This window comes from Terrapene carolina, unplaced genomic scaffold (assembly GCF_002925995.2).
Source record: "Terrapene carolina triunguis isolate 2854851 unplaced genomic scaffold, T_m_triunguis-2.0 Scaffold66, whole genome shotgun sequence".
Classification (NCBI taxonomy): Eukaryota; Metazoa; Chordata; order Testudines; family Emydidae; genus Terrapene; species Terrapene triunguis.
Genome location: NW_020664417.1, coordinates 70433170 through 70455693, shown reverse-complemented (window position 1 = coordinate 70455693; position 22524 = coordinate 70433170). Strand labels below are relative to the sequence as shown.

General features: G+C 36.2%; 1 protein-coding gene across 2 annotated transcripts in view; it reads right to left on the bottom strand.

Moving 5' to 3' along the window:
• Positions 1-225: 225 nt before the first annotated feature.
• DHX15 (DEAH-box helicase 15) overlaps positions 226-22524 on the bottom strand; it is a 64972-nt gene continuing 42673 nt past the window's right edge. The window contains exons 7-14 of one of the 2 annotated variants that reach the window (XM_024217133.3): positions 22277-22363; positions 18814-18963; positions 18361-18469; positions 16298-16489; positions 12587-12709; positions 8159-8349; positions 2397-2566; positions 226-1226 (exon numbers count right to left, since the gene is read on the bottom strand). In XM_024217133.3, coding sequence (XP_024072901.1) covers positions 1109-1226; positions 2397-2566; positions 8159-8349; positions 12587-12709; positions 16298-16489; positions 18361-18469; positions 18814-18963; positions 22277-22363 — 1140 coding nt within the window. In that variant the 3' untranslated portion in view covers positions 226-1108. Of the gene's footprint in view, positions 1227-2396; positions 2567-8158; positions 8350-8914; positions 9108-12586; positions 12710-16297; positions 16490-18360; positions 18470-18813; positions 18964-22276; positions 22364-22524 lie in introns of those variants that run through there. The other variant, XR_002909070.3, reaches the window with a different exon arrangement.

Genomic DNA, 22524 nt, shown 5'->3' with positions numbered 1-22524 from the left:
CCTCAACCAAGCTTCACAATCATCATAGCTGTGAACAGTATTAAATTGTTTGTTTAAAATGTATACTATGTGTATATCTATATAATACATAGATTTTTTGTCTGGTGAAAAAAATTCCCTGGAACCTAACCTCTCCCCCTCCCCATTTACATTAATTCTTATGGGGAAATTGGATTTGCTTAACATCGTTTCGCTTAAAGTCGCATTTTTCAGGAACATAACTACAACGTTAAGTGAGAAGTTACTGTAGTATCATCCTTATCTGACCACCACCTAATAGGGTAACTTCCAGCTGGCCATAAAGACTCTAACAAGATGCATTCTCATTATTACAATTCTGACCAAGTTAGTCTGTACGAATGTGTTCAGAGGAACTGCTCTGTCAAAACTGCAACAAGATTACATGGAATTTCCATTTAAAACAAATCACTAAACCATTTAAAGAATTAGGCATGGGAACTCATGTTAGACACTATATAATATCTCACTTATCACTATCCGTACTAAGTGTGATACAAAGATAATTGTAACACGCTGAAAACCGTAGACTAAAGTGATGTCAACAAAATAAGCAGTTTAACTGAAAATTGGAGACTGAATGATTCTTCAAATTTTTTGATCAAAACCAATAAAAATACTGAAGTACTGTGGCACAAAATTAGTATAAATAGACTTTATTGAAGTCAGTACCTCTGTACTGAAGCTGAAGATTGTGTCTACATAAGCACAAGTTGTAACATTTCACAACTTCTAAAAGGAATGTCAACAATTACAACGATCATGCATACCATGGTCGATAATCACATTTTAGAAGCATTTTCAACCATTTCTAAAGAAATGCTTATAACATTGTTATATATAGAACTACTTTCAATAAACTGCAAAACATTGATCAGCTTTTCCAGTATGGGCTACAGTGTCAACACAAAAGGGAGGCATAAATGTTTAATTTATGAAATCAGAATGGAATATTTACTGTAAAGAAAAAAAATTTAAAAGCTTTCAAATAAAGGCCATTACTGAACCAAAGTGAAGAGCACAACTTGAACTCTGAGTTCATTCATCTTTTAAAGTTGTCCTCTGAATAACTTCAGTTCAAAGCATAAATTCAGTACTGTGAGTATTCCTTGGACTGAAGTTTGGCAATGATGCGATCCAACTGTCTCTTTGCTTCACACTGTGGGAAATTGCTCATGTCATAATATTGAGGGGCAATTTTCACCAACCTGCCAAAAAGAGAAAAAAATTGTCACTAATATACAAGTTTTAACATTATAGAGCCTGTAGCCATTTTGCCTAATTAGCAGCTATGTAAAATAATTAAACATTATCCATCTCTTTAGTACTGTCTAGAAATGTGCAGATCCATCTTATGACTCCTAGGTCCAGCATTACAAAGGCAGTTTTGAATTTTCAAAAAGAAAAGTGGCTTTACATACAAAAATATCCAGAGTTTAAATGCTTATTTAAGCAGTACAAAAGTTATGAAACATGTTCACACTAGTCAAGGCTGTGGCCATTTCAAAGATCAAAATTTCCCAGTAATTCTTAAGAAGGAATAAGATACCTAATTTTTAGTGATACAAGGTGGGTGAGGTAATATTTTTTTATTGGACCAACTTCTGTTGGTGAGAGAGACAAGCTTTTGAGCCTTTAAATAGAAAAATTAAGTTCTGATTGACCCAAGTGCGAAACACTAATATTCAAATAATCCAAAAAAGCATTCTGAATTGAATCATAATACTGAAGTTGTAAACATTTTATGATATACTGCAACGTTTTTGATTACTTCATAACCAGGTAATTCCAAAAAGTATTGTATTCTACAACTTAAGATTCCAAGAACCATCAAGTCATATGTACAACACACAGAGAAACAAGTGACAACCTATATCAAGACGCAAAGTATGTAGCACAGCCTGCCTGCGCAATCATGCATCTATCACCAGAAAGTTAGCTCCTGGAAACTACAGTTCTTGCACCAAGGGAAAAATCCTAGCTGAATGATGACAATTGGAGTTTTGCCATTGACTTGAATGAGGCCAGGATTTCACCCGAAGTCTGTGACATAATGTTAAATCCTTCCTGCTCAGTCCTCAAAACAAATCCCAGGACTCCTCATTACTAACAAATATAAACATCTGAAACAGAAGCCAAAACCCCTTGTTCACATATATAGCCCCCACTAATGTATGGGAGCTATATGTACAGATCAAGGGAGCTCAAGTCACCTGTAAGTGCACAAATCCATCTATTCCATCAAAACATTTGATAGGAAAAAAAGTTTTATAATAGACAGTAGTGAAAAAAAGTACTAGCTTTAGGTAATTCTGAGAAAACACCATCAGATTAAAAGATTCTTAGAAAAGAGAAAATGTTCAAGTGTTTTTGCTCACCATTCCGGCTTAATATCTGTACATGTGCGGATGTAGTTCTTTGTTGTAAGGACAAATTCATTATAAAGCACCCATTCAGGTTTGTGATCAAGAACTGTGGAAGGATGTAACTGCACCACCTGGTTGTCCTTCACTGTTAAGTAATGCCCTGTTCGCTCCAAATGTGCCACCTAAATTAAAAACAAAACAAAAACAAAACAAAAAAAGCTTTTCATTACATGTAAGGAAATAAATCTCTTCTACTTTGTGAACTCTGTTTGAAATTGTTTAAAACTACTCATGTGTTTATTGCCGGCACAACTCTATAGCAGACGTCTTATTTTAGAAAAAGAAACGAGTATTTTCAAGGTATGTAAGCCTAACTTTCTAAACCTCACATGGACTTTGCATACTTGCCAGCCAAGAGTAACTATTTATATTGCCTGTCAAGATTTCTAGTGTTTTTGGCAATTGCTAAGGTATACTTATTCATAAGCAATTCGAGCAAAAAACAAAGTGATACAAAACTGACTAATAGTTCTTACTTCAGGAAGAGGATCACTAGCACAAAAGCATAGCAAATATAGTTCTTTAAAATGAAAACTTTGGAAGAAGTTTTTAATAGCAATATCTTACAAAGCCAATATCAGTCCAATAAGGACATCTGACTCAAGCACTTTAGTCATTCTACTGCCTCTGGGACTGACAAAGGAACAATATGTTGGGTCTTAAATTCTCATTTGATACCAACTACAACAGTACTTTGGATTATAATAATGGACCTATAATAATATAGTTTCTACTAACACTTTGGATCTGAAAAACGCATAAGCCCAATAAAAGAGCTGGAGATCCAGTAAGACAGGAGGAAGAATGGTCTTGTGCTAATGGCATAAGACTCAGAGCTGAGAGATGCAGGTTTAGCAACACACTTTTGCTGTGACCTTGGTAAAGTCAATTAACCTCTCCATGTCCAAGTTTCCCTGTCTGTGAAGAGATAATGCCTACATCACAGAGCTGTTGCAATACTTAATTTATTAGGATTTGGTAAAGTATTCAGAGATCTTTATATCAGTAGTTTTATTTACAGAGTTAATCTAAAACTAATTCATCATCCTTTTAGTTAACTTTTTATTGAAGACATTTTATACGGTCAACAATTCTGTTTGTTTTGTCACAAATATTAAAAGGGTGATAGAAAAATAATGAAAAGCAACATAGCAGAGTTGAAACAGTCCAGATTATGGAGTTACAGCTAGTTATATCAATGATTTTTTTTAAATCAGTTCATCTTGGGCCATCTTTCCTGAATTGTGAATCTAGTACAGGCAGTAAATTATTTCATTTATCTTCATTCTTTTGTTCTTACCAAACACATTTCTACAGTTGTTTTTCATTTTTGCTACCGTAGTGATTAAATATATTTATTGGTTTATGTCACAAGTATTCGAAAGAAATAACTACCTATGCTTACTTATAGCAAATCAGGATATTTCCCCAATGCCACAGTAAGAGAAATTCTTATATATTTTTTAAATGTTTTTGTGCTTGTCTCTTATACCTTTTGTGGCATTATCTACGTCTGGGATATTATTTGCAATGGTGTATTTTGAAATATCCCTTTTAAAATAGTCCTTTAAAGAATTAGTAATTTTTACCTAACTTCTCTTGTTCAACACAAAGGAAATTCGCAGATATACCATTACTTTATTTCAGGTTTGGATGACCACACAATAATGATTTTGTTTCCTGGATTGGGAATGGAATATATTGGTTCAAAAATATTCCTGGGAGAACAATTGTTTAACTGTTTCTATCATATGTAGAAAAGGTAAGGGAAGAACAACTCATTTATTTAAATATTTTATTTTAGGGAATAATTTGCTGTAAATTTTCTTATTAATAACATGTACATTTATCCGAATCTCTCTTGACTATTTAAATTTATACAAAAATCTCAACATCTGATTTCCTCATTCTTAGTATCATAGCTTCCATTTTCCTGTCATTTATCTTATAGCCAGAAACAGTAATACGCTATTATTTTGAGGAGTTCTGGATTTATTTTGAAATATACAATAAAACATATGCATAAAAACAATTTTTATATGATATGTTACCTATTTTTAATTCCCCAATATTGATTGCCAGTGGTTTCACTGAAGTGACAGTGGAAGTAGAGTGGGAAAAGACGACAACTGGCACATACTACTTTTTAACAAAAGGTTTTGAGTTACAGCCATTAACTATAACTTGAGCAACAAGACAATCATAGTTTGAATGCACTATATATAAAATATATAATAATGGGATCAGGGCATCAATGCGTTAAGCACCGTAAAGGCATATGCATTTACCAGGACAAAAACCTTTGCAGCAGCAAGGTTTCCCCTCCCCCCCCTTCATTTTTGTAACAATATTCAAAAACCTACTATCTGCAATAAAACCTACCTAGTCGATATTTTCGAATACTCCACTGATGCTAGTAATCTTTTTGAAATTATTTTTGATAAAATGTTTAGATTTATGTAGACGATTCAGTCTGTTTTGCCTTTGCCTCCTCAGGCATCACTGAGATGCAGGTATCCTCCAAGTTTTGAGACAGTGCAATTATACTTGCAATTACTTCCTTTGCTTGCCCTTTTCCAATTCAGTTATTTCCCCATTTTGTTTGTTTCCTTAACATTCTTTTTGGAGGCTTATCCTACTTTTAACACAGATTAGTACTTCCCATAAAGTTATTCTGGCTCCATCCTTAAGATTTCTAAAACCATGCAATTTCAGTTTTTACACTTAAAAAAAAAAAATCTGCTCTAATAAAGAGTTGTTTAAGCATGAAAATTTAGTTCTTTGTGATCTGTTTTTATCAGAATGAATAAAACAGGATTATGACCAGGTAACAATGAAAAGGGAAATAGAAAAACGACAGCATTGCTATTTGATATATAAAATTTCAGGCCAGACAAGATCATTAGTTCATTTAGTTTGACTCCTATATATCAAAGGCCATTCATTTTTCTATTTTCCCCTTTCATTTTTATGTATCCTAATCTGAGTACTATAAGCTAATGCAAAGCATACATAATATGCAGTCTCATCTCTTAGGGCTTCTTGTGTCTCAGCTCTCTGTTAGACGTAGGTGTGGAATGAAGGAGTACTTACGTATATGTCTGTCTAATCAGGCCCTTACTAAGGACCATCTCTTAAGGCACACTTGCAAAAAATTACATGAAGTACTATTTTTGAAGTATTTCACGAGCCAATACTTCACATTTGTAGTAGCATCTTTCACTTACGTTCAGAACTCTGATATCTAGTTATTTTAATATTTATGTAATATTTTCACACAGCATTCCAAAACTAAATTTGAAAGTAGAAATTAAAAGATGCAAGTGCAAAAGAAGTGCTGAAGTTTCTATATAGCTATTTGTACCCTGAAGCCCAGGGAATTTAAATACTTTAGGGCCTGAAATTTCTCTGAGGAAACAAAGCTTAGACTGAGAAAGGTCTGTGCACTGCATGTGTTTTAACAATTATGAATCACAGTTATAAAACCATATTTCCCCCAGCACTCAAATTTGATTAATATAGAATTTAAGATTTTTCCCTCTTAAAAATGAGAAAAAATTAACAAAGTATGTTTACATAAAAAGTCAGAAAATTCTCAAGACTAACACTAAATTTGTCAGTGTATTTTCCATTTATTTCTTAGTTAAAACTTCGCACTTCTCTAGTAACTTATATCAGTGCACTTCCAAGCAGCATCAATAATCAGGCCTCAATGCCTTTGTGAGGTATGTTATTTTACAGATAGGAAACTTAATACAGCATGCTTGTGGCAGACCTTTTGGCTATTGGTTTTGGTTTAAACCACTTAGACTAATCAGGTTTGTTTTCTAAATTTCTGTCTCAATACATTACTGTTTATGAGAAATGTTTACTATAATTAAAATAGACAGCCCATGGTTGAGATAACATTAGTATGAAAACCATGATTTTCATTTTTGGTTTCTATGTAATTTTAATGATACTTTAAAGTAATATTTTATATTTTAATATAAAATTAAAACAAAAGTTTATAATACTACTGTTAAACTGTTAAAGAGTTACCCACTAAAAGGTGAATTCAGACAAACATAAAACAAAGTCACATGAGCTTTTCTCTCATCAAAATACACAAAATCCAAGGACATGTTAGTAACTTTTTAAAAGAAAGAACCTGGCACAAAATAAGTCCATGTAAACTACGCTTTCACTAAGGGTACGTCTATACTTGCCTCCGGGTCCGGCGGTAAGCAATCGATCTTCTGGGATCGATCCCGGAAGTGCTCGCCATCGACACCGGTACTCCTGCTCCGCAAGAGGAGTACGCGGAGTCGACGGGGGAGCCTGCCTGCCGCGTCTGGACCCGCGGTAAGTTCGAACTAAGGTTCACGTAGCTGAAGTTGCGTATCTTAGTTCGAAGTGGGGGGTTAGTGTGGACCAGGCCTAAAAGGCAGACTGGCTTACTGAGTAGCCATTTAGCAGTCCTCTCATAAGAATACAGCTCCCCCTCATTTTCTGATCAGCTAAAATTTTCTTTTAGAAACTAAACAGTGAATATGGCTTGATTTCCTTGCAAGTACCAACTATACATACTGTACAAATTTTATGTCTGGTGGTATTCTGGAGTAATTTTTTCCTCACTATGCATCAGAGTGCACAATTATAGAAACGTAGACAACTAAAAACCAGAAAGGGACCAGCGCTATAACTCTCCCAAGAGAGCTAACTGTTGTGGGATGTATCACCATTCTACATAGGGGGGAAAAGTTTGAGAACAAGGTGGACAGTCTTGCAATATTTTTCTATCTCCTTCCCTGGGACTCTGTTAAATTTATTAGAATACATGTCTGTGCTCCACCCATGGTTTATCATTGACAGAAGTGTCGAGGCTGAAATGATCAATCACTGGCTCAGCTTAAATACTTAGCTATCAGTATTTATAAATCAGTTGCTGACAATTGTTGGAGCAGATTAGATAATTAGAATAACCTCAATGTTTAGCACAATATCTTGTCCAACAATGAAGATCTAAATAGACAACTGGTCGTGACAAGCGTAACAATTCCTACATATTTTAAAATAATGAGTCAATACTTTAATCAAAATGCTCAGAGCATTTGCTTTTAGAAGCAGTAGACCATTATCCAAATGGAAGCTTATTGCCACTGTAAAACTTAATTTTAAATTTGTTAAAGCAAGCAGCTACCTGATCTTCCCCCTTTCATATCGGAAATCCAATATGGCAGTTGTAATGCAGTTTCCTTCTCATGCTTCAAATATCAGAAACAATTCTAGAAATACATTTTCTGTAGTTCTGTCAGATTAGACACTGTCTATTTTGCATTTTAAAATCATTTTATTTGAAAGACCATTTTATTAGGACTGTGTTTTGCTTGGTTTCTTTTACAATATTTACCAGGGATTAATTGTCAGCTATTCAACAAGGTAACTAGTAAAGACTAAAGAAATAACATTTTGAAAAAATTAGATTAGTTTAACTGCAATTTCTCTTCCAAGTGTGTGGTTTTCTTCAGATGACTATCATTTGTCAGGTTGATTGCACACTCCTACTCAATAAATCTTCTACTAAATAGGTTTGAATAAATTATGGTTAAACATTTTTATAAGTAATATTCATATAAGTTGCATAAACTGGTGATAGTTAATTAAGATAAAGTTAAAATCTACACAGCAAAAACTGAGGAGTCTATACATTTCATATACAGATACACACATACCTGCATAAAATACCCAGTAACCAAAGCCTTTCTTATATTGATATAATAGTCTCTGCTTGTAAAGTCTGTACTTCTACGAGGCAAATTAAATCTATCCATGATTCGTGACAGCTGTTGGCGTACATTGTCTGCAGACATCAGGGACCTGTAGTTAATGAAGTTGTCATAACACCACTGAACCGACTCATGATCTGCAATATTAAAAAAAAGTCATGAATCATCCAAAACTGAATGTTTTATCCCATTAAAACAAATAAATAAAACAGTGACCAACTGAATGGTCAATCAGATGAACCAGAAACAAAATCCATATTTTATAAGTGCTAACAGTTCTTAGGCTCTTCAATGGATTTTATACATTAGATAACTTGGCTAAAGTGTCTTCTACTCAGGAAATGTGTGGCCAGGACCAAAGAATATACCTAGAATTTTTTGTGTGCGGTAATACACATACACATTTAAACACTATTGTCTTGCTGAAATGCTATGCCAATGAATTTCTTTCTTCCTAAGATGAGAGGCACTATGCAACACAAGTGCCCACACTGCTCGGAAAAATGAACAGGCTGCAAGTAGCATGTGGAAATCTTTACTAACTTTATATGGGTGATGAACACATGAGAGACTAGTACAACTATATTGCATTGATACATCAACTAAATCAAATGAATAAAAATAATAAAACCTCCTTAAATATTAAGCCCTTTTATAGAGCTTTTTCATCTTTAAAGAGCAGTAGAAGCATGCTTTAGCTACCTTAGAGGAGTGGTAGGTTAAGTGTTTTCTGCCTTTTGAAGGGAAAATGAAAGCAGACATAAGTGGCTGGTCACAGCCTATCACAGTAACATCTCCAGAATTCCATACTTCTAGTGCTCTAGATTATCCAGACTAGTTGCCTACCATGGGTACGCTCACACTTTACTCCTTTTACTGTTCGGAAATGGTGGTTCTATCGAGACATTGTAACATTAGCTCATTTCAGTGAGTTTAAAGAAGGGTGATAACATTAAACACAGCATCAGTTCCCTTCAATAACAAAAATCAGAAACATTTAGACAATACCGGAACTACCTAAGAAATGTGTTTCATTCTTATGTAGCTCTGCAATGCCAGTTTATCTTCAAATGATGCACTTGAAATCACCTTTGTGGCTTTAAGTAATGCTGCTTTTGTCAGATTAGTAATCATCGATATGCAGAGCTGGAAAGGAGCTCAAAAGGACATCTAGCCCAGCCCCCTGCCTGAGGCAGGACCATGTATATCTAAGACCATCCCTGACAGGTGTTTGTCTAATCTGTTCTTAAAAGCCTCCAATGACGGAAATTCCACAACCTCCCTTGGAAGCTTGTTCCAGTACTGAAACTATCCTTAAATTAGAAAGTTTTCCTAACACCTGACATCTCCCTTGCTGCAGATTACTTCTTATCCTACCTCCAGTGGCCAGGGACGTCCTCTTTATAAACAGCCCTTAACATATTTGAAGACCTGTCAGGTCCCTACCTGTCTACTTTTCTCAAGACTAAACATGCCCAAGTTGTTGGTTTTCTTAAACCTTTCCTCATAGGTCATATTCTCTGAACATATCATTTTTGTTGTTCTCATCTGGAGACTCTCCAATTTGTCCACATCTTTTTTGATGTGCGGTGACCACACAGCTGAGGCCTCACCAGTGCCAAGTAGAGCAGAACTATCTCTTTTGTCTTAATGTATTATTACTATATATTATTTGTTAAAATAGGTCTTCCATGTTCATGAATACTTTATATATGCTGTGTGAAATTAGATTGTAGGATCACTTCATTCTTAAAAAACACTGTCCTGAACATTTAGAGAAGTGATCCTTCACTTAAGTATAAACAAACAGGTGAAATGTACAAAGTTGTGCAAGATTTAAGGTACTTGTTTTCTGAGTAAGTTTTCGGTATTTTCAGACTAGCAAAAAAAGATAAATTTCTTATTGAGGAAGCTGTCAAGTTATTTTGTCGAAGCCAAGATGTTATAACTATTAAAAATAGATTATACTTTCCTCTCATAAGACACCTTACAAACAAAGGATTAATGTAGAGGCTTTTTGGTAGAATGAACAGTACAAACTAGCCCTACAGTAATTTAAAGTTATTAAACCAAACACTGGAGAGAAAATCTCAACTGCATGCCATTTAATCTTTATCCCCTTCACTGAACTTAACAGGAGTTTTATAATGTCCTGTACAAAAGAATATCCAGTTGCAGTTTCCAGCCTCCCACCTCAAAATAAGGTACCATAGGAACACAGTGAAATTAAGCAATAACTGGTTCCCCAGATATTTCCACATGCAGAGAGTGGCATTTTACTCAAACTGAACACATCACCACAGCCCCTTGTTGTAAATGTACTGTCTAGTCAGTTTTCCTTTAATCATTATTGAATGTATGCTTCACCAGAGTACTTGTACTTTTAAAGGGACAGTGGTTTAGGAGGAAAAACTGTATCTATAACAGCACACGACTCTCCTTTGGGGGCAAAAACAGGTGTACTAACACTAAGGTATTTGCCACAACTGCTGGATCCCAAACAAGATCGACCTAGGATCCAACACACCACCACCAATAAATATTATTTTGATGCTAAGTGAGGACTGAAAGCTGCTATCACTTTCGGCAGAGTTCTAAATCGAATTTTCATAAGGAGCATTGTTTTCACCCTCCAAGTCAAGCACTTCCTTCACTTGCAGGCTTCCAAAAAATGTTCAAATTAAGTGTCCATAAAAGGCACATGGAGAATCCTGGAGCCTCAAGTCTTCAATATAAAGAGCAGACAGCATAAAGGTGGCACCAGTGCAAGGCTCTGCAAAACTAATAGTGAATTTTCACAGAAGCCTCTTAACTACTGCTCAAAGTGAAGATCTGAAGACATCTGTAGGCTCTTTATCAAAAAAGATGGACACTCTCTCTTGCTACTGGAGCGTCACATGTGGTTATAGTCAAAAAGCAATCAGGTAATAATAGCGTTTTTATTCTACATACAAGTTTAACTTTAAAAACCTACAGTTTTTATTCCTGTTAGTGCTGCAATAAGGTTATGGAAGAGTAAACTGGATTCAACTTTGCATCATACACCAAAGCTGCCAGCCAAGTCTTGAGTTCAACATTTTTTTCTTTATTTTTTTTTTCTTTTACTGATTATGTAAAAATACAGCTGGATTGTTAAACTCCAGGTTAAGCTTTCTTGGCAATTGGTGTAATCTTTTCACTTATAAACAAAGCAAATTTGACATGGAAATCGTTGATGAAAAATACTGGAACCCAGGATCCCACTTTTATAGTTATTTTTCAAGAAGACAGATAGGTGAAGATAAGCAGTTCTCTCTGTCATTTTGATCTTGCTCAAACTGCCAAAATATTTTTGAACAAAACGAGTGATGGTTTTGGAGGAGAGGATACTGTATTTGTATATACACATACAAACCGTATATGTACAAGTGATATCCATGTGATAAATTACAGAGTCATGTGATAAACTTACCATTCACTATAGACATGTCACCTATGCTCTTCCAACAATTAATCTCCTTGAGACTTATTCCAACATTCCAGCCCCCTAACCAGCCTTTTCCCCCAAATCAACCTGGTCCCAGAAATGCTCCTGTCCTCCCCCAAAATCTGAAATATCCCCTCCTCAAAACTCCCTGGAGACATTACCCTCTGCCCAAGGCAAGCAAAATTCAGGTTTTCTACGCCTGATATTTCATATGCCTGGAAAGAGTAGATTCCTTCATATGCCTGTCCAAGGCTACCCAGCACTCACCTCAAGACCTGGGACAGACCAAGATACCCAACTTTAAAACAAAAATTTTTTTTGAGGGATACAGATGTGCTATTTCAAGTCTCTCTTAAAGGGATTTTACATGTAAAGGTTTTATTCTCTCTCCCTCTCAGCTCAACAGGTGGACTTGTGAGAACGGTGGCATCTAATTTTACAGGTAAAGAAACATCAGAAACAACCCCAACATTTTATAAAACTCTAAAATAGTCTTAAAATAGCTTCTTAGACTATCTGCATCTGCCACCTGAAAAACTCAGTGCCTAAGCCAATTCAGAAAAGCACAGAGGAAACCCAGGGAGCAGATCTAGCAGAAGCAGGAGGGGAACTGGTAGTCAGAACATACAACTAGGCAGCAGACATGAGTTCAGGTCTTAATAAGTCAGTCTTCCAGATCAATGAGATTACTTCCTGGTTCAAAGGTAAGAGAGATAGTATTGTTAAAAATATGCCAATTTTTCCTCGCGTGATAACATTTATTTAAAAAATTTATTTAAAAATACTGTGTTATATAACAAACTGGTACTTTGAAATAGGATCGCTTAATTCACACTTGACACCAGGCATAGAGGATGGTAATATTAAGAGTTAATGCATATTATATAAATGCTTATGTTTACACTTACTTTGTTTGAAAGCATGGTAGACATTCAGTAAGGTCAAATGATCTCCATCTATGTGGGCAAACCTCATCTTGGCTTCATCTGCTGCTTTCTTGGCTTCCGTGGGGCGAACAAAACACTGTGGGACTAAACAAGGTTGGTATGGGCCCAACACAAACGCCCATATCGATGAGTCACGCATTCACAGATAGAGGAACAAGGCCTAGCTAGGTCAGTTCACAGAGCATAGGGCAGGGCAGGATGGCCTCCAACTGCATCTTGGACTGTTTACTACCTTGATTTGGTACATCAACACCTAACCACATCTGTAAGACAAGAGGGTTTCAAAGCTACAGAGTACCTGATTATTTTGACTAGAACTATATGTAGGCATCAAAATCTCTATTCTGAAGGCCATCAAGATTGCCTAAATATACTAGAAGGCTCAACAGATCTCAGTTCAAGACCCAGTGCTGATAGCTGTACCACACACCAGTATCGAAGTGACAATAAATGTCTAAGAGGAAGTTTTTTTCGGAGAGGCTCTGTATGGACAGAAGTGCAGAAGCGAGTTTTCAAACTATATTGCACTAGTGCAGCTGGTGAAACTTTACTACTAGTCTGCTGCTAGGTAATTTCAACCTTATATGTATTCTGTCATCCTCAGTAGGTATTGCTATCAGCACTGGTGCACAGAAACTTATGTGAATGAGAAAGTATCAAGAAGTCCAAGTCATGATGTTAGCGGTAGTGGTGGAAGGTTAAACCGCCCTTTGGCACTATTTGAAATAAAACTCCCACTCTGAAGTTGATGAATTCTGCCTATCCTCAGTTTCTCTTATACACATGATTTTATCCCTAAAGCATGCTTTGACTTTTAATTCAAAACCAGAAATTAAGTGCCAAAAATCTAACAGATGAATGGACAATTTAAGTGCACAAATATTTACTGTAGCATCACTTAGTTCTATGGTCTGTCAACATTTTATAAGCAGCCACCCCATTTTGATAGGTTTGCAACACTAATCTTAATTCATGAGGTTGGAAGTTGTTATACAAGGTCTTCACCTCATTTAAAAAAAAAAAAAAAAACACAGAGTTTGGTTTTTCTTTAAGTAGACAGCATCATAAGGTTTTGTGTGTCTAAGTTAATTTAATGCTATGAAACATGCTGAAAGGAGAGCCCTGAAGGCCTATGTTCTTTATTTTTCCAGTCACTTGGGACGTTTTGCACTTTTTCACAACTAAATCCCACAAACCTAATTAGAAACACTATTCTAGATATCATTTGTCTGTAACACAGACAAGGACCTTTTGATTTGTATCTCTCATAAAAGCTAGTAAATGCTAAATTTAAAGACCAGCTATACTGTACAAGTTGAATACTGCATGAAATTCCAATAAAAGGTGGACATTGTAACAGCAATGTTAGTGGAAGAACCTTACTCTTCAATTCACATGGTAACAAATCTGAAAGACCAATGGATCAAATACAATGTAAATGAAGATGTTTCTTCCACAACCCCACATCTTTAAAGTCCCATATTTGAAAATAAAGGAAATTAAAAAAAATTTAAAAAGGTAAGTCTAACTTGAGCTAATAAAAACAAATTCTTAATTATGCTGTCACTCCACTGACTCACTGTTTTTCCTAGATGTGGCAGAGTTTTCCAGAAGCCTGCAATTTAGCAAGTGCTACAAAGTATTCAAAACAGTGAGTTAAGGATGAATAATATGCAATGCCCTCGCTTTACCTAGTTTAAATAAGCCTTCACACTCCTCAAAACAGCCTTTTGTAAAAGGAACTTATTGTATGAAGGTTTAACTAACTTATTTGCTATTGTGTTCAATAATTTTGCTATCCCTTCCTCCTTTTTGGTATTTAGTTCTTCCATTTAATCCAAACAGCTAATCTCTGAATTGATTCTGGACAGCTCCTACAGGTGCTTTCTGCAACATGTTGTCACCAGCCCAGCTGTTTGCCTTGTAGAACTTTTTGAGATTTTTGGTTTTAACAAACAGTAGTTTAACTACATCCAAGAAAGAGACCACCCTAAGCGGCCAGCTTTCTATATATTATTATTTATCCCAATAGATGGTGGTGATATTATTAAATGCAGGCTTGGAGGGGAGAAAGATATATAGAAGAAAAAAAAAGGCGTCTTGTCTAGACAAACAGATAATGCACAACAAACTGGGGTGTAAATCTACAGCGCACTACATGCCACATGCTAACTCTCTGTGTGGACCCCACTATCTCCCACTAGAAGTTTCCTAGGGTGCCCTCAGCTTTGAAATAGCAGCAGGTCAATGTCCCCTAAGAAACTTCTATTGTATGGTAGCAGGGACCACACAGACAGTTAAGTGTGTAACATGCTAGTGTCCTGTAGAGTTACACCCCAGATTGCTGTGTACTATTCATCTAGATAACCCCTAACATACTCAGTAGAAAACAAAAGGCAAGATATTAAATTCAAAAGTTTATTTGCCTGACACTCTCTCCTTAGTATAACTTTTGGGGTGGGTAGGAAGGGGAAAGGAAAAAGTGACAGAAAAGGCAGGCACCAACCTACCACCACCTCCGCAAATAAGGCTACAATTTAGTTAAAAATGATTAGATTCTGCCCTGCCCATCTGCTCTGAGTCTGAACAGTCAAAAAACTCTGCAAACATTTTAGCTTGTGCTTACAAAACTTTCACATCATTAATACGCTGCAAGACTAAACTAAAGCAAGATTTTACACTTAGCCAAAACATTTTTCTAATCATCTACATTAAGCTTGAACCATTTCAAGAAGGATCAGAAGTAAAACTGTATTGTAAACAAGTCTGTAAATGGTAAGAACCAATATTAATATCCTCAGCACCACAATGGACTAAAACTTGCTGTCATCTTGTTAAGACTGAGCATAAAGTCAATCGTTCTATATAATTGGGGATTTAAACATGGAACCCACTTGACTTCTTGTTTTTTTCCCCTCAGAAGACACATTACTTGACAAGCAGCTCTGCTACGGCATACTAACATTCATGTTTTGCAGCAGCAAAATATAGCTGCGCAGACATATCCATTAAATGTGTTATAGAATGAAATTTCCTTTTCCATTTTTGCAATAATATGTCACTACCCTTTTTGACTTTCCCTTTTACTTTGAAAACTTGGGAAATTTATGTAGTATTTCATTTATCTGAGTTTAAGGTTAGTAATTAATTTTTTAAAAATCAGGTCACTTTGGGAAGAGTTGGGTTTACAAATTATGTAAAGGAATACCACAAATTAGATTGGGGATGTTAAAAAGAAAATGGCCGAACTGATACTCCTAGTCCTCAACAGAAATGGACAACAATCCTCATAGACATTTCTGTTCCAATGGCCTGGAATTCTTCCGTACTAAGCAAAGCAATAGACATTTCTGTTCCAATGGCCTAGAATTCTTCCATATTAAAAAAAAAAAAAAAAAAAAATCAATATATTTTAGCTACAATCTAGGAAGTCAAATTCTTGTTTCACCATTTCATGCATAGTGCATGCTTTAGTAAGTGTTAATTTCATTTCTAAATTTTAACCCACTACTGAATAATTCTATACAATAAGCTTCGAAAGGCACAATTCTAGCTTTATTAAAAGGTATGTTTGTAATAATTTATATGTACGGATGTTGGAAAACTAAAATGTTTTCTCAAACTGGAGAGCTGGGCTTTGTTTGGCATCTCTTTCCCTCCCCCTGCTATTACCTGACAACATGGCAGTAATAGATAGGATCTCATTAGAACAGTTGTAGTCACAACTTGCAATAACCATTTTAGCCAGCTGTGGATCCAGTGGAAATTCAGCCATCATGGATCCCAATTCAGTCAGGTCTCCATCATCATTTAAAGCGGCTAGATAATTCAAAAGCTCTAGGGCTCTCATCAAAGTTTCAGGAGCTGAAAGAAAAACACTCTATTAGTTAAGCTGCCTTTAGTAAGCAACAATGTGACAAAGTACAAACTATTATACACAATATCATTTTTCTTTCTGTAGTGGACCAAATTCAGAACACAAGCGGTCACCAAATGCATTATAGAGATCTAGCAACCAATGAATCACATAATACTCAAAGTTTGATATCGGAGATTTCTACACAAGATTCAAAGCCTTTTTTTAAGTGAGCTAATTTACCCTATTAAAGATGGCTACAAGTTTATCATGATGTCTGGGTTTCAACTGTAATGAACTTCAAAAATTTTACTACTAGAAAGCCTAAGCTTAATTCTTACTATTCTCTCTTTAACTTGGCGCATTTGAAAATGTGTTTTTTTAAAATGAAAGTGTTTCTGGGTCTACAGAGAGAAAGTGCACGCCAACAGGTCCATACATATGAGACATGGCAAGAAGCTCTGTATTTGCTGTAACTTGCAAAAAGGCTGTGTCAGAGGGCATGGTTTAACTATTGCTTTACTAATTAATAGGGTGACCAGATGTCCTGATTTTATAGGGACAATCCCGATTTTGGGAGCTTTTTCTTATATAGACACCTATTACTCCCCCACCCCCATCCTGATTTTTTACACCTGCTATCTGTTCACCCTAGTAATTAAGAATGTATTAAATTTACCTTGCTCAAAATTAAATATTACATCTCCACCCTGTTTCTTGATAGTTTTGTCATTCTTTCGCAAAAATTATGTTAGTAAAAGTTTGGCATCTTCACCAACAAGAACCTCAATTTTTATTGCGAAGGATACTTAATCTGCAGGCTAAGCTTTGTTTTTAAAAAGCACTTTTCAGAATCCAGTCACAATTGGTATGAACAGTGTCAAATATTTAGTGACATGGACATATTTTATTATACCAAGTGCGCTGACGTGTCTTCCCCTTCCTTTAGTTTCGTACAAAGTCAGTCCAAAGTCACTTTTTGAATACCACACTATTTTAGGCCAGACTTTAAAAAAAAAAAAAAAAGAACTTTAGATGCCTGCAGTCTCAACAAACATCCTCTGCTCCTACAAAAATGCTATACTTGTCCTCTATTCTCTATGAATGTATACAAAGTATAAAGTAATACTATTTACCATTATGCACACCTCCTGCATGGGAACAAGGATTCTGACTTATTTGTATGACTGTATTCCAATGCTTAACAAGGACTTAAAAATACTGCCATGTATCATTTTAAAAATCAGCGCCCAGACTGATATTTAAGTAGCAACATGAACTGGCTTCTTTTAAATTTTTAAAGGTTTACAAAAATTAAATTCACAATTGAGCTGGAACTTTCATTTTATGCTTCAATATGCCAAAGTGTGCATTAAACTTTAAAAGTACTGGCCAATTTTATTTACATGAGATTGTTAATTGATGTGCAATCAGATTGTGTAATCAAGGTGTTAAGTAAAAAAAAACCTCATTAACTAAACTAATAGGTTTTCTAACACAGATGATTTGATTTTGCCTTATCCTCTCCAAACAGGGGGCATGTTGTGGAATTCCTTGCTTAAATAAAGAAGAAAGCACTCATGCAAACAATGACAGAAAGATGAGTTGTGTTTTGTTATTGGGGCTTTTTGGGGGGGAGGGAAGAGAGGAGGTAACAAAAGGGTGAGCACTAAAAATCAGGATAACCGGAGAAAGCTGTTTATGGGTAATCACAAAATAGTTAAAATACAACTAGCAGATAGAATGGTAGTTCATTTTATTAGTCTCTACTTACACAATATCCACTGAAATTAAAATATTCTAGAGTAACAAAGTAAACTACTTACAAAAATACATCCACAAGATATAATTCTAAACAAACCTGATATCAAATTCATACCTGGTGGGTCCATAAAATCAAAGTGCACCAAGTCATCTATACCGAGTTTTTTCAGCTGTAACACCACAGATCCCAAATTAGATCTCAGAATTTCAGGGTAGGTGTTGTCCTGGCCCAAAAAACAAAAAACAAGTTTGTTTTCCACTTTGCTTTTAATTCTCCCGCCTTTCCATCAAACTTAAACACCCTGGCAATATCTGGTAAAAGTGAGACAAAGTGGGCGAGGTAATATCTTTTCTTTGAGCACTTTCTTTTTAAATTCTGTGGGTTATGGAGTTGTACTTTGTTCCACTTTTTGTTTTTGTGATGGGTGGAGTTATTAGGGTTTTGGGGGGGGGAGGGGTGAGGGAGTGGAGAGGGGGTGTGGGAGTGGAGAGGGGGTGTTTTGCCAGTTTTTGCAGGTTTCTTACATGGTAAAGCAATTTTTGAGATTCTACATTCAAGTAATCTTACCTGCATTTCAGTTTTGTACGCCTTTTCCGTATAAAGCCTGAAGCACTTGCCTGGCCTAGTACGACCAGCACGGCCAGCTCTCTGCTGAGCAGATGCTTTGCTGATCGCTGTCACCAATAGAGATTCAACTCTAATACGAGGATTGTATACCTATGTAATAGTGGAATCCGAAGCAGGGAAAAGAAAAGTAACACACACACATAGGTAAAAATGCTATGAAGGAAATAAAAAGATATTAGCCTAAATTTTCAAACACTGCTTCTAACTGAAAGATTATGTGCATTCATTAATGTCAGAGAAACTTTCTGGCTACAGAAAACAACTGGATTGGTAATGGAAAGGTTCAAATACATTTGCCTGTCTAAACTAAGAAATGTTTACTTTTCAACTCATTTGTTAACATCTTTTCCAGCTAGGCTCCCTGTCCACTTTTCATGTGTGTATGTTTAGATTGTAAGATTCTCATGGCAGGACTAATGTCTCCCATTTGTTCTATATAGTGCTAAACACACTGCTGGTGCTCAAATAATTCCATGCAAAAACAGATAGCCTCAATGTAATTATAAGATTGGATAATCAAGTACCGAGGGGTCAGGAAATCAAAAACTTGTAAAACTGTGCTGATGACGTAAAGCAAGACTATATTTTAAAACGTAAGTAATCTGTCATGTAGTACAAAATACAAACTGGAAATTAAAGAACTTTCTTTACACTAGATACAATACATGTAGTCTGCAGACTTGCTTGAATTTTTGTTTAAAATCTATGTTAGGATGATGTACACAAAAATTAGTTCAGTAGTTATAAAGTTATGGACATCTAAAGAGAAGGCCCCATGATCTAAGCTGCTCTAAGGTGTGAATTGAGCTAAATAAAATATATATATATTCTTCAACTCAATAGCTTTAAACATTCACAAATATAATATTAAACTACTGAACATGTTTTCTTCAAAGCTACCGTACATACTCGCACATAAGCCGAATATTTTTGGTAAAAAAATAACGCATCAAAGAGCAGGGGTCGGCTTATAAACGGGTCTACACCAAAATTTGAGATTTTAAACTCTACGGCAGGGGTCGGCAATCTATGGCATGCGTGCCAAAGGCGGCACGCGAGCTGATTTACTGTGGCACCTTGCTGCGTCCCCGCCGCTGGCCCCGCTCAGCCCGCTGCCGGCCTGGATGGATAGAACCCCGGGTCACCACTTCTGAAAGGTTGCCGACACCTGCTCTATGGAATCATTGAATTGAATATCTAATACATTGTCATTTTGTTTACCTGGAGTGTCTACAGGCAGGGAGCCCCCCAGCTCCCTGTGGCCACAGTTCGCCGTTCCCAGCCAATGGGAGCTGCCGAAAAGGGCGCCACTTCCCGCAGCTCCCATTGGCTGGGAACGCCGAACCGCAGCCACAGGGAGCTGCGGGGCTCCATGCCTGCAGACGCTCCAAGTAAACAAAATGTCCCAACCCGCCAGCAGCTTACCCTGACGGGCAGGGAGCCAAAGTTTTCCAACCCCTGAAATATAGGGTAGGCTTATGAAAGGGTCATACAGTTTTTGCTATTTTACCTAACCATTTTGGGGGGTCGGCTTATAAACAAACGGGCTAATGAACGAGTATATACGGTAGTTTGTTTTGTAGATCAAGACTAAAAAATAATCAAGACAAAAATGTAAAAATTACTACAACTTACATATAGGGTTATATTATAAACTAGTCTCTGCTCTACAGTTTATTTCACAATGATTTTTAAGGCTCTCAAGAGACTATATTTTGAAGTAGAAGTAGAAGTAAACTAGGGAGACAGTGTGGCTTACTCACTGGAGCACTGGACTAGTACTCAGGAGGCTTGGGTTCTATTCCTGGCTCAGCCACTGTCCTGCTGTGACACCTCAGGTAAAGCACTTTACCTCCTTATTTCCCATCTGTAAGTTGGATCTTTGTAAAGTGCTTTGAGAGCTAATGATGAAGAGCTAGGTATTTTTATTAGTAGTAGAATGTTACCTTTTACCTTTTCACTTGAATACTGAATTTGCTGACTTTTAGTGATGAATTTCTCTACTTTAATGCTGCATCAAAACAAGGGTTGTTTTTGCATGGAATTATTATTTTTTAAATTTGAAAAAATGCCAATGGATCTTCAATTTTATGATCTAGTTCTGTATGGGCTGATGCCTCCTTCACACAGTGAGACATAGCCAAAGCCACCCTCTCTCAATGAAATGAGAAGACAAACTCTGGGCCAGATTGTAAGGCACCCTCAGGATTTAGATTGATTTAAAAAAACCTGAAGCACTTCACAACATTCCAATGTTTTTGACTGCTATAACTTTTGATTAATAAGCCACAAGCACAGTCCTACTGTATATAAGTGAAAATATTTGAACATGCAACTTAAAACTTGACCTATTTTTTCAAACACAGCTTTTGCTTAAATCTCAGATGGAAAAACAGGCAGAAATCAAATAATCAATCCAACCACTTTTGAGTTATGCATGTACGATATTTGACTGCACAGAAGGAACTTTCATGATTTTTCTTAAAACGTGGAAATCTCAATAATGGATGAACTGCATTTGCTCAAACTTTCAAAAAATCATTTCTGGACTTGAGACTAAGACGACCATTCCAGCCCAAGAATTTCAGAAAAGTATGAATAATTAAAAGGAGAGGGTTGGAGCAAGTCTATAATGCAAGTTAGACCTCTTTTGTTGCCCCTCATCTCTGAAGTCAACACACAACAGTAATTTTCCTTTTGATTGAGTAGGACTGGACACTAATTTTCAGTCCAGTGACAGCTCCTTCAAATGGCCTGAGTTTCCTGTAGAAAGCAACAAGGTAAAGCTTTCCTTCGATAGGTGAATGTGCTGCCACCGCTGCACTTTCAGCCCCTACAAACATGTGTCCTGAACTCTGTTGCACTGCTATTTGTCCACTTGGTTAGCCCACATCTTTCACCCCTCCTTTCTACAGAGACTGAACCTGTGCTACTGCTCCTTCACCCCATACCTGTCCTGGGCACCGGTGCAAAAAAACCCCAAATCTCTGACCAAACACCCCCGCTCCCTCACAAATAAAACACAATAGAAGCAAAGTGAAAAACTAAATCAGTTTCATTTGGCTACTGCTGAGCCATATGGTAAAGAAAAACATTTTATGTAAGAGCTCTAGAAACAAAATCCTGCACTGCTATTGGTAATATTACATAACAGGGAAAGGGGGGTCAGGGAAAAGAAAACATGGAAGTCTCTGTTCCTGTTTTCAGTTGGTCAGGCAAAAGTAGAGACGTTCACAGCCAGAACACCAAAGGCCTAATCTACTCCTCACAAGATGAGATTTCTCTTTTACAAAAGACATTAAATATTTGTAGAAATAACAGAGTTATGTGCAAGTTAGGTTCCCAAACATTTTCTGCCCTAATTAAGCAAGAAGCCATTTAGGTTAAGACAGCACATATTTACCTTTTGCTTAGCAAATCCAGGATCAATCACAAACACAACACCATCTATTGTTAATGATGTTTCAGCAATATTAGTGGATACGACAACCTATTGAAAAACAAAACATGAAAATTTGTACATCAAGATACAGATACTATAGTAAATATAAACAACTTAAACATGCAATAATACATGCAGCTACGATGAGAGCAGCAATTCAGTATCCACACTAGCTTTTTGAAGTCTTGAGAGCTAATTCTCAGTTTCAC